General features: G+C 48.3%; 1 protein-coding gene across 2 annotated transcripts in view; it reads right to left on the reverse strand.

Moving 5' to 3' along the window:
* Window positions 1–17,611, reverse strand: part of ATRNL1 (attractin like 1) — a 775,749-nt gene that overhangs the window by 553,189 nt on the left and 204,949 nt on the right. For both annotated transcript variants that reach the window (XM_073556584.1, XM_073556585.1), the window contains one exon: window positions 1,378–1,462. In XM_073556584.1, the coding sequence (XP_073412685.1) occupies window positions 1,378–1,462 (85 nt within the window). The remainder of the gene's footprint in view (window positions 1–1,377; window positions 1,463–17,611) is intronic.

The following is a 17,611-nucleotide window of genomic DNA, read 5'->3' on the forward strand; positions in this document are numbered from 1 at the left end:
GAGCTTCGGCCACGCCCCCAGCAGTCACGTGATTCAGGTCCTGGAGCATGCATCGTCACCGCTGCTGCCCGCTCCTCAGGTATCTTTGAGCACTGTTTTTGTACTCAGGACACGCGCACTGGCTCAGTGAGTGCAGTGCGGGGTTCCTGACATCACTCTTTTCCACACACCGGCTGAGTGTAATTGTAATCCGTGTGCAGCACTACATATCAATCTTGTACATATTGTTTTTGTCCCTCACATTTTCGTTTTTCTTTTTTTGAGGCTCTTATGGGCTGTTCTTGCAGGAATTGTTTCCTGTTGCAGTTTGTTATATCTGGCCAGATACATTTCACTGGCTTTTTGACTGGGTAGATCAGTTTCATCTGCAAGTTATTATTCATTCTTTAGTAATGCTAGAAGCCCAGTTAGCCCATGGAACAGGGGATATTTGTATCAAAAATCAGGATTAAGGTTTTCTAAAGGTACTTAATAAAAGTTACATTTTAATAGGGTTTTTTTCAGTAAGTCAGTCTATACATGTCAGAGGTAAAAAGGTCGAGATCATAAACATGTGGAGGTTACATGAAAATGACAACTGGGAGCTCAACAGAAAATGCCATCTAAAACAAGGATTATTTACTGTAAGAGCAGTAAGGAAGGAAACAATAGAAACAGATTTTTTTTTTTTTTTTTTTACACTTTTGGTTGCACATTTTCCTACAAAAGAAACACTCCCAGTCCAGATGACACTTGAATAATAACAATGATAATACCAGATGCAGAAAGTTCTTCCATTGTAGGGAAGGCTTCTTCACACTATGGGGCTAAACGTAAGGATATATCCAGTGCGGCACAGTGGCTCAGTGGTTAGCACTGCAGCCTTGTAGCGTTGGAGTTCTGGGTTCGAATCCCACCAAGGACAACAACATCTGCAAGGAGTTTGTACGTTCTCCCCGTGTTTGCGTGGGTTTCCTCCGGGTTCTCCGGTTCCTCCCACATTCCAAAGACATACTGATAGGGAATTTAGATTGTGAGCCCCATCGGGGACAGTGATGATAATGTGTGTAAAGCGCTGCGGAATATGTTAGTGCTATATAAAGATATTATGTATTTATTATCCTGCACTAAGGACTAATTTGGATCATTACAGCGAATTAGTTCATGTAATTGATGAACTCTTGTATATGACTTTTTACTGTAAGAGGAGTACCCGACGGAAGTTACAGTGCATTCAAAAAAGGATTGGGTGTGATTGTTCACGACTTATAAGCTTAGTGAGGTTTTAATCAGACTACCATATGGAAATACCTGACTGACTAAACTGATGGGAGGCATTCTTTACTGTTACGGGAATGTCAGGCACACTTTATTTGTATGTGAAGCATGAAATCTTACCCATTACTGACTACAGCAGAGTGGCCAAACCGGTTGACATCTCGGTGCAGATTCGGCTTTTTCAGAACTTTCCACTCGTCACAAGCTGAAGAGAAAAGAAAAAGAGACAATCAAAGACCAAGTGGCGACAGGCGAGGAGTGGGCCAACAAGAACATCAGATCTTCTACACTGGCACCTATAGCCGGGTTGACAAGAAGGCAAAGAAAGAAGACTTAGCCAGGAAATTACCAGCCAGTGAGCCTTACTTCTGTACCAGGAAAGATCTGTGAACAAGTTATTAAACAGCATGCATGTAAGTACTTGGATAAGAATACAGTAATTAACCAGAGCCAACATGGGTTTGTAGCTAAGAAGTCATGCCAGACTATTCTAACTTCATTAAACGATGGAATCACTGACTTAATGGATCAGGGAAATGCGGTAGAGACAGTATATCTAAACCTCAACAAAGCATTTGATAAAGTATCTCATATTGTCCTTATTGAAAAAATGTATGGGATTGATAAGGCTACGGTTAGGTGTATTCATAACTGGCTCAGTGATCGTACTCAATGAGTGGTAATAAATGGTTGCCCATCTAAGTGAAAGTGGGATTCAAGTGGGGTCAACAAAGCTCTGTCCTGGCCCCAGTGTTTCAAGTGGGGTGTCAGAAGGCTCTGTCCTGGTCCCAGTGTTGTTCAACATTTTTATAAATGATCTGGATGAAGGAACTGAAGGTAAACTGATCAAATTTGCAGACGATGTAAAGTTAGGAGTGATAGCTAACACTAAAGAAGACACAGAAAGGATTCAGAAGGATCTACATAAGCTTGAACAATGGGCAGTGACTAATAGAATGGTATTTACCAGGGAGAAATGCAAGATTCTACATCTGGGCAAGAAAAATGAAAATTACATCTATAGAATGAGAGGAATAGAACTAAGAAACAGCATGTGCGAAAAAGATTTAAGTATACTAATAGATCAGGGGAAGAGTCTTGAGGAGATCATTTGCATATTCCCAGTGCCTTCTGGGATAAGTGAAGAGTCTCCGCAAACTCAACGATCACTGGGTTTTGGCCGTTGCAGCTGAAAAGAGGAAATCGGAAAACCAGGGGAAGAGTCTTGAGGAGATCATTTGCATATACCCAGTGCCTTCTGGGATAAGTGAAGAGTCTCCGCAAACTCAACGATCACTGGGTTTTGGCCGTCACAGCTGAAAAGAGGAAATCGGAAAAACCGCGCGCCGAATTTTGGCTCATCTTTCATCGTTTTTAAGAAATCTCAAGATGGAAGAGGCCAGGAGCCATTTGGTGAGCTGCATTTCTTGCTACATGTTCACAGATTTACCAGTGGAAAAGCCAAACTTCACATGCCACAAATGCAAGCTTGTGTCCCTGTTGGAGGAAAAGTTGCAAAATCTCGAAGAGAGGTTAGCTACGTTGAAGATCATTAAGGAAGGTGAAGAGTTCTTGGACAGAGCAGAATTATCTCTTCATGTTACAGAAAGAGAAGAAATTCGAAGTGCACCTGAAGAAACAGAGGAATGGAGACATGTGACCCAGAGAAGCAGGAGGATCAGGAGGCAGTCAGCGCCCATACTGCTCAGAAACCAGTACCAGGCTCTCACGCAGGAAAACGATGAAGAAATACATCAGGATAAGACTTTGCCAACAAACAGCAAACTTGTACGCCTTCAGAGTCCTCCTGGATGGAGAAAGAAAAATGTTGTGAAGAAGAAACGGAGAGTGGTGGTCATGGGGGATTCCCTGTTGAGAGGAACAGAGGCCGCTATCTGCAGACCGGATATAACTTCAAGAGAAATGTGCTGTCTTCCAGGTGCAAAAATTAAAGATGTGTCTGACAGGATATCAGGACTCTTCAGACCTACAGATGACTACCCATTCCTGCTACTACATGTGGGGACAAATGACACCGCAAGAAACGACCTGGAAACCATCTGCAGAGACTTTGAAGACTTAGGCAAGAAAGTGAAAGAACTGGGAGCGCAGGTGGTCTTCTCTTCCATCCTCCCAGTGGATGGCCATGGAACAAGGAGGTGGAATAAGATTCTGCAGGTGAATAACTGGCTACGTCGATGGTGCCGTCAGCAACGATTTGGATTTCTGGATCACGGAGTGAACTACTTATACGATGGACTACTTGCTAGAGATGGGGTGCACCTTACGAAGACTGGAAAGCATGTATTTGGAAGTCGCCTTGCTACACTTGTAAGGAGAGCTTTAAACTAGAACAACATGGGAAGGGAAGCAAAAGACCAGAAAAAGCCATACACCTGACAAATGCTATTGAGAACTCTGCTATTAGAAGTGGAAAGGAAGAACAAAGACGAAAGAATCTAATTAATAAAAATATTGGAGAAAGAGAAACCAATCACAAACTAAAATGTTTCTATACTAATGCACAAAGCATGGGCAACAAACAAGGAGAATTGGAACTACTAACACAGGAAAATAAATATGATGTCATTGGAATCACTGAAACTTGGTGGGACAATACACATGATTGGAATACAAGACTAGAAGGATACAACTTATTTGCAAGAAACAGACTTGATAAACGAGGAGGGGGTGTCGCATTGTATGTTAGAAACGCGTATATCTGCACAGAGATTGAAGCTTCAGAGACTGGGAGTTCTGTGGAAACTGTTTGGGTAACAATACAAGGACAGAACAATGGAAAGGACACCATTGTAGGCATTTACTACAGGCCGCCTGTGCAAGCTGAAGATATGGATGAACTCTTCATGCATCAAATGGCCAAGTTCTCCAAAAAATATGACATAGTTGTCATGGGAGATTTCAACTATCCAGACATTTGTTGGGAATCTCTCTCAGGCAAAACTAACAGGTCAAGGAAATTCTTATCCTCTCTTGCTGACAACTTTATCTTCCAAAAGGTAAGGGAGAAAACAAGGGGAACTGCTACCTTGGATCTAATCCTTATAAACAGGGAGGAAATGGTTGAGGAGGTAAAAGTGGCTGGGACCCTAGGAGGTAGCGACCATGCTATTTTAAAATTTTTATATAACTAGAGGCGGAAGACCTGTGAAGACTCAGACGTCAAGGTTAGATTTCAGAAAGGCAGATTTTAAGGGATTCAGAAAGAGAATTGGAGGGATCCAATGGCTGGATATCCTTAAAGACAAAAATGTCCAGGAAGGATGGGAAATCTTGAAAAATGAAATTCTCAAAGCACAGCTGTTAACAATTCCGAAAAGAGGGAAGAATAGGAAGCATTTAAGGAAACCAGGATGGATGAACACAGAACTTAAGCACATGCTAAAAAGGAAGAAAAAAATGTTTATAAAATGGAAAGATGGAGGCATATCTAAAGAAGAATATAATGCTGTCTGCAGAACCTGCAGGGCACAAATCAGATTAGCTAAAGCTGAAAATGAATTGAGGCTTGCAAGAGATGTCAAAAGCAATAATAAAGGATTTTGGGGATATGTCAAAAGTAAAAGAAAAGTCAAAGATGCTATAGGATTTTTACAGGATGAAAATGATGAAATGGTAAGACAGGATGTTGAGAAGGCTGAACTTTTAAATTCCTATTTTGCATCTGTTTTCTCTCAGAAAGGAGATGTAACATCAACTGTTATTCACTGTCCTATTAAGGGAATAGAAGAATCCAGGATATCTATAAACAGAAAGATAGTGAGGAAACACTTAGCTAACCTAAATGAATTCAAATCTCCAGGTCCAGATGAATTACACCCCAGAGTACTGAAGGAGATAGCAGAAGAAATTTTTGAACCCCTCTCCATAATCTTTGAAAATTCTTGGAGAACAGGAGAAGTGCCAGAAGACTGGAGAAGAGCAAATGTTGTTTCTATCTTCAAAAAGGGGAAGAAGGTGGACCCAGGCAACTATAGGCCGGTGAGTCTGACTTCTATACCAGGAAAGATCTTTGAACAAATTATTAAACAACATGTATGCCAATACCTGGATAAGAATGAAGTGATTAAACAGAGTCAGCATGGGTTTGTAACTAATAAGTCATGTCAGACTAACTTAATTTCCTTCTATGACGGTATCACTGATTGGGTGGATCAAGGAAATGCTGTAGATATAGTATATCTAGACTTCAGCAAAGCATTTGACAAAGTCTCTCATACAATCCTTATTGAAAAAATGACTAAGTATGGAATGGACAAGGCAACTGTTAGGTGGATTCATAACTGGCTTAGTGATCGGACCCAAAGAGTGGTCGTAAATGGCTGCACATCCAGCTGGAAGAATGTCTCAAGTGGGGTACCACAGGGCTCTGTCCTGGGCCCTGTATTGTTCAACATCTTTATCAACGATTTAGATGAAGGAATTGAGGGTAAACTGATTAAATTTGCTGATGACACAAAGCTAGGAGGGATAGCTAATACTAGAGAAGAGAGAGAGAGGATTCAAAAAGATTTAAATAAACTGGAGAAGTGGGCAGCAACTAACAGAATGGTTTTTAACAGGGAGAAATGCAAAGTACTACATCTGGGCAATAAAAATGAAAAAAGCATATATAGAATGGGAGGAATAGGGCTAAGTGACAGCACATGTGAAAAAGACTTGGGTATACTAATAGATCACAGACTGAATATGAGTCAACAGTGTGATGCAGCAGCAAAAAAGGCAAATGCAATTCTAGGATGTATTAACAGAAGCATACAGTCTAGATCACGTGAAGTCCTTATTTCCCTCTACTCCTCTTTGGTCAGACCTCATCTGGAATATTGTGTCCAGTTTTGGGCACCACATTTTAAAAAAGACATCAACAAACTGGAGCAAGTTCAGAAAAGAGCGACCAAAATGGTGACCGGTCTGCAAACCCTGTCTTATGAGGAAAGGTTGCAGGATTTGGGAATGTTTAGTTTGCAAAAGAGAAGACTGAGAGGTGACTTAATAGCTGTCTACATATATCTAAAGGGCTGTCACATTGTAGAAGGATCAACTTTATTCTCATTTGCACAAGGAAAGACTAGAAGCAATGGGATGAAACTGAATGGGAGGAGACACAGATTAGATATTAGAAAAAACTTCTTGACAGTTAGAGTGATCAATGAGTGGAACAAGCTGCCACGAGAAGTGGTGAGTTCTCCTTCAATGGAAGTCTTCAAACAGAGGCTGGACAGACATCTGACTGGGATGATTTAGCGAATCCTGCTTTGAGCAGGGGGTTGGACCAGATGGCCCAGGAGGTCCCTTCCAACTCTATGATTCTATGATTACCACAATGAATTTTTCTATGATTTATCACAGACTGCACATGAGTCAACAGTGTGATGCAGCAGCAAAAAGGCAAACACCATTCTAGGATGTATTAAGAGACGCATAGAGTCTAGATCATGTAAAATATTTATCCCCCTCTACTCCTCCTTGGTCAGGCCTCATCTGGAATACTGTGTCCAGTTCTGGAAAACACAATTTAAAAAGACATAAAAAAACTGGAGCAAGTTCAGAGAAAAGCGACCAGGATGGTGAGCGGACTGCAAAGTATGTCCTACGAGGATCAGTTAAAGGATCTGGGAATTTTTAGCTTGCAAAAAAGAAGGCGGAGAGGTGACTTAATGGCTGTCTATAAATATCTGAAGGGCTGTCACATTGTAGAGGGATCATCATTATTCTTATCTGCACATGGAAACACGAGAAGCAATGGAATAAAACTAAATGGAATAAAACTAAAAAGGGAGAAAATACAGATTAGATATTACAAAAAAAACTTTTTGACAGCAAGGATGATCAATGAGTGGAACAGGCTGCCATGAGAGGTGGTGAGTTCTCCTTCAATGGAAGTCTTCAAACAGGCTTGATAGATATCTGTCTGAGATCGTTTAGTGAATACTGCGTTGCCCCGGGGGTTGGACACTACGACCCTGGAGGTCCCTTCCAACTCTAACATTCTAGGATTCTATGAGGATAGGTGACTACTATCTTTTTATCATGGGGGTCATGATTATAGAATATGAGGACCATCATGGCCGCCACACCACCAGGGCACAGAGATTACAGCGAGCCCCCCGGTGTCAGTTCCGCATGCTGGTGACCCACGGACATCAAAGGATTAATACTCTTTGAAGATGCAATTATCTCTCATCAGAGTGCATTATTCAGCAACGGTTGGCAGTGGCGTTTACCTTGCGATTGTCGCCGCTCTGAAATCAGCGCCTCTTATTCCGCGGAATTGTTCTATAAATAGAAGTTTTATCTCCATTAAAAGTCCATTAATGTTAAGAACTAATGAAGGTTCTGGGGATGAGAGCGGCGAATAATCAGACACATTGATTCAATCTGTGAGCATTGTCCGTGCCGGCAGCCGTCCCCGGGATTCCCTGGCTCTTTGAGATTCCTCCAATCCAGTGTTTAGGAGACTGTGCCGGATTATCAGATGTCCTGGATTAGGTAAAGCCCATGGAAGTCGCATATCTGGAAATTATCTGCTCAGGATTCATCACAATCTCCGACTCCAAGAATCCATCTAGTGTAAGGCAGTTGACGGAGGGCAGGAGGGGGATGCAGCTGCAGCTTCCCTCTGTGTCTGTGAGAGGGGGAGGAGCAGCAGTGTAGAAGCTGATTGGCTCTGACCTCATAACAGAAAGTGCTGAGAGGCTCGCTACAATGTATCAGTGAAGTTCAGACCCCGGTTACATGCTTTTCCATGGTGCCATGACCTTCGGAGAATGGTGATGCCCAGAAATTAAATTCTTCTTGCAAACAAAACTGAGGATCCATAGTGAAGGCAATCCTCATGGTTAAGGCAATACACACAGCTGCCTCGTGGACCGGTCGTTACAATGTGTCAGTCCAGAATCCACATTCTTTATCTCACAGAGGATTGACCAGGCGGGATACAACTGTGACAAAACTAACCCTCCGTGGCCGGCACAAGGTCAGGTGTAAGAGTATGCCAACATTCACTGACAGCAAGCAGAGATGCCGAGAACACAGAGGAAGAGAAACAAAATGTTTGTTAAAATGATGATTGACAATTCCATTGTAAGCATCGTGAGCCCCAGAAAGCAGCGACCCGTGTCCTGTCCACAGAGCGGTTCTGCCATTCGTCCTGGCATCCGGGGGGCCGCTGCCTCCGCTCCACCCGCTGTCCATGGGCACAGTTCATTATACCAGATGGCTGCGCACCTAACAATCTGCTGGATGCCACCGAGGGCCGGAGATTAACAACACCCACAGCCAATGTTCCCACCGACGCCAAGTGGACAAGGTCAGAGCAATGGCGGCAACAGCAGCGAGAGCGGGGGATGAGGACGGGGGCTGCCGCAGCTGAGGAGCCCGGGGAAGGGGATGATACTACAGAGTCCTAAATAAGAAGAAATTCCCAGGAAGATTCCTAATCACAGAACATGAGAAATATCACGGCCGCTCAGCCGCATGACGGCCGCAGGATGGTCACACAGCTCTCCGCAGAGTGGGAAATCCTCTATGACTCGCAGTTATCAGCCGCTGAGAGCTCCAGTGCCAGATGCTTCCAGGGTCCTGATCCTGGCGGGGCGCAGTGCTGGCAGCGGGGGGCGCCGCCGTCTCCATCCAGGACCGCGGCGTCACGTCCGGCCCATAATCAGACCACCGAGGTTACAGAACCGAGAGGCAGACGGCAGTCAGCACAGTGCAAAAGTTATAGGCAGGCACCAAAAAAACGCTGCACAGAAGAACGCGGCCAGAAATGGAAGGGTTAATAGTTTATATTTGTCAAAACTAACAAAATGCAAAGTGAAGAAAAGAGAAATGTAACAAACATTCCCCAAATAATCAGGAGGCGTCTGATCCCCCCAGGATCAATCTGCAGCCGGACAACGACCCCCAGCATCCAGCCAATGTCACTAAGAAGGAGGAGCCCTGGGGGTGAAGATCCGACCCCGGAGCCCCGATCTCACATCGTCCCGTCTGAGGTCACATGAAGAACGATCCGCACCAGCCTCACACACAGGAGATCGGGGGTCAGTGATACAAGATGTCTGGCCCAAACTCCAGCCGAGATCCTCCGTAACCAGTGACGAGGAGAAGGGATGGAGGGGACAGATGATGGAGAGGACGGGCGGTCACCAGATACTGGCGATGGAGGTGACGGGCGGTCACCAGATACTGATGATGGAGGAGACGGGCGGAAACCAGATACTGATGATGGAGGGGACGGGCGGTCACCAGATACTGGCGATGGAGGTGACGGGCGGTCACCAGATACTGATGATGGAGGAGACGGGCGGAAACCAGATACTGATGATGGAGGGGACGGGCGGTCACCAGATACTGATGATGGAGGGGACGGGCGGTCACCAGATACTGATGATGGAGGAGACGGGCGGAAACCAGATACTGGCGATGGAGGTGACGGGCGGTCACCAGATACTGATGATGGAGGAGACGGGCGGAAACCAGATACTGATGATGGAGGAGACGGGCGGAAACCAGATACTGATGATGGAGGGGACGGGCGGTCACCAGATACTGATGATGGAGGAGACGGGCGGAAACCAGATACTGATGATGGAGGAGACGGGCGGAAACCAGATACTGATGATGGAGGGGACGGGCGGTCACCAGATACTGATGATGGAGGAGACGGGCGGAAACCAGATACTGGCGATGGAGGTGACGGGCGGTCACCAGATACTGATGATGGAGGGGACGGGCGGTCACCAGATACTGATGATGGAGGGGACGGGCGGTCACCAGATACTGATGATGGAGGAGACGGGCGGAAACCAGATACTGATGATGGAGGGGACGGGCGGTCACCAGATACTGATGATGGAGGAGACGGGCGGAAACCAGATACTGGCGATGGAGGTGACGGGCGGTCACCAGATACTGATGATGGAGGAGACGGGCGGAAACCAGATACTGATGATGGAGGGGACGGGCGGTCACCAGATACTGATGATGGAGGGGACGGGCGGTCACCAGATACTGATGATGGAGGGGACGGGCAGTCACCAGATACTGATGATGGAGGGGACGGGCGGTCACCAGATACTGATGATGGAGGAGACGGGCAGTCACCAGATACTGATGATGGAGGAGACGGGCGGTCACCAGATACTGATGATGGAGGAGACGGGCGGTCACCAGATACTGATGATGGAGGAGACGGGCGGTCACCAGATACTGATGATGGAGGAGACGGGCGGTCACCAGATACTGATGATGGAGGAGACGGGCGGTCACCAGATACTGATGATGGAGACGGGCGGTCACCAGATATTGATGATGGAGGAGACGGGCGGTCACTGGATACTGATGATGGAGGAGACAAGCGGTCACCAGATAGTGATGATGGAGGGGACGGGCAATCACCAGATACTTTATGATGGAGGAGACGGGCGGTCACCAGATACTGATGGGAATCACATTTCTCTTTTCTTCTTTTCTGGTGTTACATAGGACTGCAGGAAACATCTACTCGTGTTCGGTACATTTAACCCCTCGCTCAGAGTCCTGATCTCGTCCGGTCCGTATTCACTGTACGTCGCTGCCTCTTCTGCTCTTCTTGGTGATAATTCTTCGGTGATTTACAGCCATTTTCCCAGCGAGCGCCATTCTTACTAATGAGGAATCAGCTGCGTTCATTACTCTGTTCCTGCCCCAAAACGCTTGTAAAATATTTTACAAGCGTAGATGAAGATGAAGTGATGAGTAAATGTCCGCTCTGCAGGGTAACACATCCAGCCACCTTTTATGGCACTCCAGTCACATCCAGAGCTGCAAATACTCTGCAGAACCACAGACCCCAACGCATGGGTAAAGCTGCACTGGGAGTAGTAGTCTCTGCACTGGGAGTAGTAGTCATTACTCGGTTACTCTGATAAGCGCGTCTTTTAGCGAAAGTGCGGATAGATTTCAAACAAAAAGTCAGCAGAATTGTCAGCGCAGCTCTGGATGCGAGAGGAGTGGAGGACATCAGTGAGTTGCTTCAGGTTGCTGTACTTTTGCTTCTCTCTGTTCTCTCCCGTGTTAGCGGTGACCTCCGCTGTACGTGCCGCGTTCTTCGCCGCGCTCTGCGAACACCTGGGGCTGTGACCATGGGTTTTATTTCACCTTGTGCATCAATCAAACTCTCGTGATGAGAACGTTCCTGGCAGTCGGCACCTGTCGTCCCGAGAGCGACATCTGTTGCGGTGATGTTCCTCCTGGCCGCTTTCCACCGCACATAACACGGTCAGCGTTACTCGCGCTCCGGCGATGCCTCCGTCCAATGTCAGAGTGGTAGCCTTTGATCTTAAAGGGGCGGCAGGACAGGAGATCATGGGTCTACCCCAGGCCTGACATGCAGACAGCACCGGCAATATCTCCCTGACACAGCACACACGTCTCCGCGGTGTGTTACATCTCGTTATGTAGAATTACGACCCCGTGTTACCCTCGGCTTTAGAACAGGGGGTCTAAGACTGGACGACACTTACACAGCGACAGGTTCTCTTTAAAGCCGTTCCAACCATTTTTAAGATTTATTTTTTCTAAAGAGGCTTAGAAAAATATTTGGTGGAAAAAAAAAGTGCAGCCGATTGCTCTGCAGCGGATCTTGAAGAAAACCTCTGCAAGCCGAGGACGGGTAGGTAGTAGATATAGATGAGGAGGAGATGTGGGGCGGTGCAGCACTGTGGAGAGGACGGATAGGTAATAGATATAGGTGAGGAGGAGATGTGGGGCGGTGCAGCACTGTGGAGAGGACGGGTAGGTAGTAGATATAGATGAGGAGGAGATGTGGGGCGGTGCAGCACTGTGGAGAGGACGGGTAGGTAATAGATATAGGTGAGGAGGAGATGTGGGGCGGTGCAGCACTGTGGAGAGGACGGGTAGGTAGTAGATATAGATGAGGAGGAGATGTAGGGTGGTGCAGCACTGTGGAGAGGACGGTTAGGTAGTAGATATAGATGAGGAGGAGATGTGGGGCGGTGCAGCACTGTGGAGAGGACGGGTAGGTAATAGATATAGGTGAGGAGGAGATGTGGGGCGGTGTAGCACTGTGGAGAGGATGGGTAGGTAGTAGATATAGATGAGGAGGAGATGTGGGGCGGTGCAGCACTGTGGAGAGGACGGGTAGGTAGTAGATATAGATGAGGAGGAGATGTGGGGCGGTGCAGCACTGTGGAGAGGACGGGTAGGTAATAGATATAGGTGAGGAGGAGATGTGGGGCGGTGTAGCACTGTGGAGAGGATGGGTAGGTAGTAGATATAGATGAGGAGGAGATGTGGGGCGGTGCAGCACTGTGGAGAGGACGGATAGGTAGTAGATATAGATGAGGAGGAGATGTAGGGTGGTGCAGCACTGTGGAGAGGACGGTTAGGTAGTAGATATAGATGAGGAGATGTGGGGCGGTGTAGCACTGTGGAGAGGACGGGTAGGTAGTAGATATAGATGAGGAGGAGATGTGGGGCGGTGTAGCACTGTGGAGAGGATGGGTAGGTAGTAGATATAGATGAGGAGGAGATGTGGGGCGGTGCAGCACTGTGGAGAGGACGGGTAGATAGTAGATATAGATGAGGAGATGTGGGGCGGTGCAGCACTGTGGAGAGGACGGGTAGGTAGTAGATATAGATGAGGAGGAGATGTAGGGCAGTGCAGCACTGTGGAGAGGATAGGTAGGTAGTAGATATAGATGAGGAGATGTGGGGCAATGCAGCACTGTGGAGAGGATGGGTAGGTAGTATAGATGAGGAGGAGATGTGGGGCAATGAAGCACTGCGGAGAGGATGGGTAGGTAGTAGATATAGATGAGGAGGCGATGTGGGGCGGTGCAGCACTGTGGAGAGGATGGGTAGATAGTAGATATAGATGAGATGTGGGGCGGTGCATCACTGTGGAGAGGACGGGTAGGTAGTAGATATAGATGAGGAGATGTAGGGCAGTGCAGCACTGTGGAGAGGATAGGTAGGTAGTAGATATAGATGAGGAGGAGATGTGGGGCGGTGTAGCACTGTGGAGAGGATGGGTAGGTAGTATAGATGAGGAGGAGATGTGGGGCAATGCAGCACTGCGGAGAGGATGGGTAGGTAGTAGATATAGATGAGGAGGCGATGTGGGGCGGTGCAGCACTGTGGAGAGGATGGGTAGATAGTAGATATAGATGAGGAGATGTGGGGCGGTGCAGCACTGTGGAGAGGACGGGTAGGTAATAGATATAGGTGAGGAGGAGATGTGGGGTGGTGCAGCACTGTGGAGAGGACGGGTAGATAGTAGATATAGATGAGGAGGCGATGTGGGGCGGTGCAGCACTGTGGAGAGGATGGGTAGATATAGATGAGGAGGAGATGTGGGGCGGTGCAGCACTGTGGAGAGGACGGGTAGGTAATAGATATAGATGAGGAGGAGATGTGGGGCGGTGCAGCACTGTGGAGAGGACGGGTAGGTAATAGATATAGGTGAGGAGGAGATGTGGGGCAATGCAGCACTGTGGAGAGGACGGGTAGGTAGTAGATATAGATGAGGAGGAGATGTGGGGCGGTGCAGCACTGTGGAGAGGACGGGTAGGTAATAGATATAGGTGAGGAGGAGATGTGGGGCGGTGTAGCACTGTGGAGAGGATGGGTAGGTAGTAGATATAGATGAGGAGGAGATGTGGGGCGGTGCAGCACTGTGGAGAGGACGGGTAGGTAGTAGATATAGATGAGGAGGAGATGTGGGGCGGTGCAGCACTGTGGAGAGGACGGGTAGGTAATAGATATAGGTGAGGAGGAGATGTGGGGCGGTGTAGCACTGTGGAGAGGATGGGTAGGTAGTAGATATAGATGAGGAGGAGATGTGGGGCGGTGCAGCACTGTGGAGAGGACGGATAGGTAGTAGATATAGATGAGGAGGAGATGTAGGGTGGTGCAGCACTGTGGAGAGGACGGTTAGGTAGTAGATATAGATGAGGAGATGTGGGGCGGTGTAGCACTGTGGAGAGGACGGGTAGGTAGTAGATATAGATGAGGAGGAGATGTGGGGCGGTGTAGCACTGTGGAGAGGATGGGTAGGTAGTAGATATAGATGAGGAGGAGATGTGGGGCGGTGCAGCACTGTGGAGAGGACGGGTAGATAGTAGATATAGATGAGGAGATGTGGGGCGGTGCAGCACTGTGGAGAGGACGGGTAGGTAGTAGATATAGATGAGGAGGAGATGTAGGGCAGTGCAGCACTGTGGAGAGGATAGGTAGGTAGTAGATATAGATGAGGAGATGTGGGGCAATGCAGCACTGTGGAGAGGATGGGTAGGTAGTATAGATGAGGAGGAGATGTGGGGCAATGAAGCACTGCGGAGAGGATGGGTAGGTAGTAGATATAGATGAGGAGGCGATGTGGGGCGGTGCAGCACTGTGGAGAGGATGGGTAGATAGTAGATATAGATGAGATGTGGGGCGGTGCATCACTGTGGAGAGGACGGGTAGGTAGTAGATATAGATGAGGAGATGTAGGGCAGTGCAGCACTGTGGAGAGGATAGGTAGGTAGTAGATATAGATGAGGAGGAGATGTGGGGCGGTGTAGCACTGTGGAGAGGATGGGTAGGTAGTATAGATGAGGAGGAGATGTGGGGCAATGCAGCACTGCGGAGAGGATGGGTAGGTAGTAGATATAGATGAGGAGGCGATGTGGGGCGGTGCAGCACTGTGGAGAGGATGGGTAGATAGTAGATATAGATGAGGAGGAGATGTGGGGCGGTGCAGCACTGTGGAGAGGACGGGTAGGTAATAGATATAGGTGAGGAGGAGATGTGGGGTGGTGCAGCACTGTGGAGAGGACGGGTAGATAGTAGATATAGATGAGGAGGCGATGTGGGGCGGTGCAGCACTGTGGAGAGGATGGGTAGATATAGATGAGGAGGAGATGTGGGGCGGTGCAGCACTGTGGAGAGGACGGGTAGGTAATAGATATAGATGAGGAGGAGATGTGGGGCGGTGCAGCACTGTGGAGAGGACGGGTAGGTAATAGATATAGGTGAGGAGGAGATGTGGGGCAATGCAGCACTGTGGAGAGGACGGGTAGGTAGTAGATATAGATGAGGAGGAGATGTGGGGCGGTGCAGCACTGTGGAGAGGACGGGTAGGTAATAGATATAGGTGAGGAGGAGATGTGGGGCGGTGCAGCACTGTGGAGAGGACGGGTAGATAGTAGATATAGATAAGGAGGCGATGTGGGGCGGTGCAGCACTGTGGAGAGGACGGGTAGATAGTAGATATAGATGAGGAGGCGATGTGGGGCGGTGCAGCACTGTGGAGAGGATGGGTAGATATAGATGAGGAGGAGATGTGGGGCGGTGCAGCACTGTGGAGAGGACGGGTAGGTAATAGATATAGATGAGGAGGAGATGTGGGGCGGTGCAGCACTGTGGAGAGGACGGGTAGGTAATAGATATAGGTGAGGAGGAGATGTGGGGCAATGCAGCACTGTGGAGAGGACGGGTAGATAGTAGATATAGATGAGGAGGCGATGTGGGGCGGTGCAGCACTGTGGAGAGGATGGGTAGATATAGATGAGGAGGAGATGTGGGGCGGTGCAGCACTGTGGAGAGGACGGGTAGGTAATAGATATAGGTGAGGAGGAGATGTGGGGCAATGCAGCACTGTGGAGAGGACGGGTAGGTAGTAGATATAGATGAGGAGGCGATGTGGGGCGGTGCAGCACTGTGGAGAGGACGGGTAGATAGTAGATATAGATGAGGAGGAGATGTGGGGCGGTGCAGCACTGTGGAGAGGATGGGTAGGTAATAGATATAGGTGAGGAGGAGATGTGGGGCGGTGCAGCACTGTGGAGAGGACGGGTAGGTAGTAGATATAGATGAGGAGATGTAGGGCGGTGCAGCACTGTGGAGAGGATAGGTAGGTAGTAAATATAGATGAGGAGGAGATGTGGGGCAATGCAGCACTGTGGAGAGGATGGGTAGGTAGTAGATATAGATGAGGAGATGTGGGGCGGTGTAGCACTGTGGAGAGGATGGGTAGGTAGTATAGATGAGGAGATGTGGGGCAATGCAGCACTGCGGAGAGGATGGGTAGGTAGTAGATATAGATGAGGAGGCGATGTGGGGCGGTGCAGCACTGTGGAGAGGATGGGTAGATAGTAGATATAGATGAGGAGGAGATGTGGGGCGGTGCAGCACTGTGGAGAGGACGGGTAGGTAGTAGATATAGATGAGGAGGAGATGTAGGGCGGTGCAGCACTGTGGAGAGGATAGGTAGGTAGTAGATTTAGATGAGGAGATGTGGGGCAATGCAGCACTGTGGAGAGAATGGGTAGGTAGTAGATATAGATGAGGAGATGTGGGGCGGTGTAGTGCTGTGGAGAGGATGGGTAGGTAGTATAGATGAGGAGGAGATGTGGGGCAATGCAGCACTGTGGAGAGGATGGGTAGGTAATAGATATAGATGAGGAGGAGATGTGGGGCGGTGCAGCACTGTGGAGAGGACGGGTAGGTAATAGATATAGGTGAGGAGGAGATGTGGGGCAGTGCAGCACTGTGGAGAGGACGGGTAGATAGTAGATATAGATGAGGAGGCGATGTGGGGCGGTGCAGCACTGTGGAGAGGATGGGTAGATAGTAGATATAGATGAGGAGGAGATGTGGGGCGGTGCAGCACTGTGGAGAGGACGGGTAGGTAATAGATATAGGTGAGGAGGAGATGTGGGGCAGTGCAGCACTGTGGAGAGGACGGGTAGATAGTAGATATAGATGAGGAGGCGATGTGGGGCGGTGCAGCACTGTGGAGAGGACGGGTAGATATAGATGAGGAGATGTGGGGCGGTGCAGCACTGTGGAGAGGACGGGTAGGTAATAGATATAGATGAGGAGGAGATGTGGGGCGGTGCAGCACTGTGGAGAGGACGGGTAGGTAATAGATATTGGTGAGGAGGAGATGTGGGGCGGTGCAGCACTGTGGAGAGGACGGGTAGATAGTAGATATAGATGAGGAGATGTGGGGCGGTGCAGCACTGTGGAGAGGACGGGTAGGTAATAGATATAGGTGAGGAGGAGATGTGGGGCGATGCAGCACTGTGGAGAGGAAGGGTAGGTAGTAGATATAGATGAGGAGGAGATGTAGGGCAGTGCAGCACTGTGGAGAGGACGGGTAGATAGTAGATATAGATGAGGAGATGTGGGGCGGTACAGCACTGTGGAGAGGACGGGTAGGTAATAGATATAGGTGAGGAGGAGATGTGGGGCGGTGCAGCACTGTGGAGAGGACGGGTAGGTAGTAGATATAGATGAGGAGGAGATGTAGGGCGGTGCAGCACTGTGGAGAGGAGGGGTAGGG

Source organism: Dendrobates tinctorius, unplaced genomic scaffold, assembly GCF_039654945.1.
Source record: "Dendrobates tinctorius isolate UK_male_01 unplaced genomic scaffold, ASM3965494v1 ptg000236l, whole genome shotgun sequence".
Taxonomy (NCBI): Eukaryota; Metazoa; Chordata; class Amphibia; order Anura; family Dendrobatidae; genus Dendrobates; species Dendrobates tinctorius.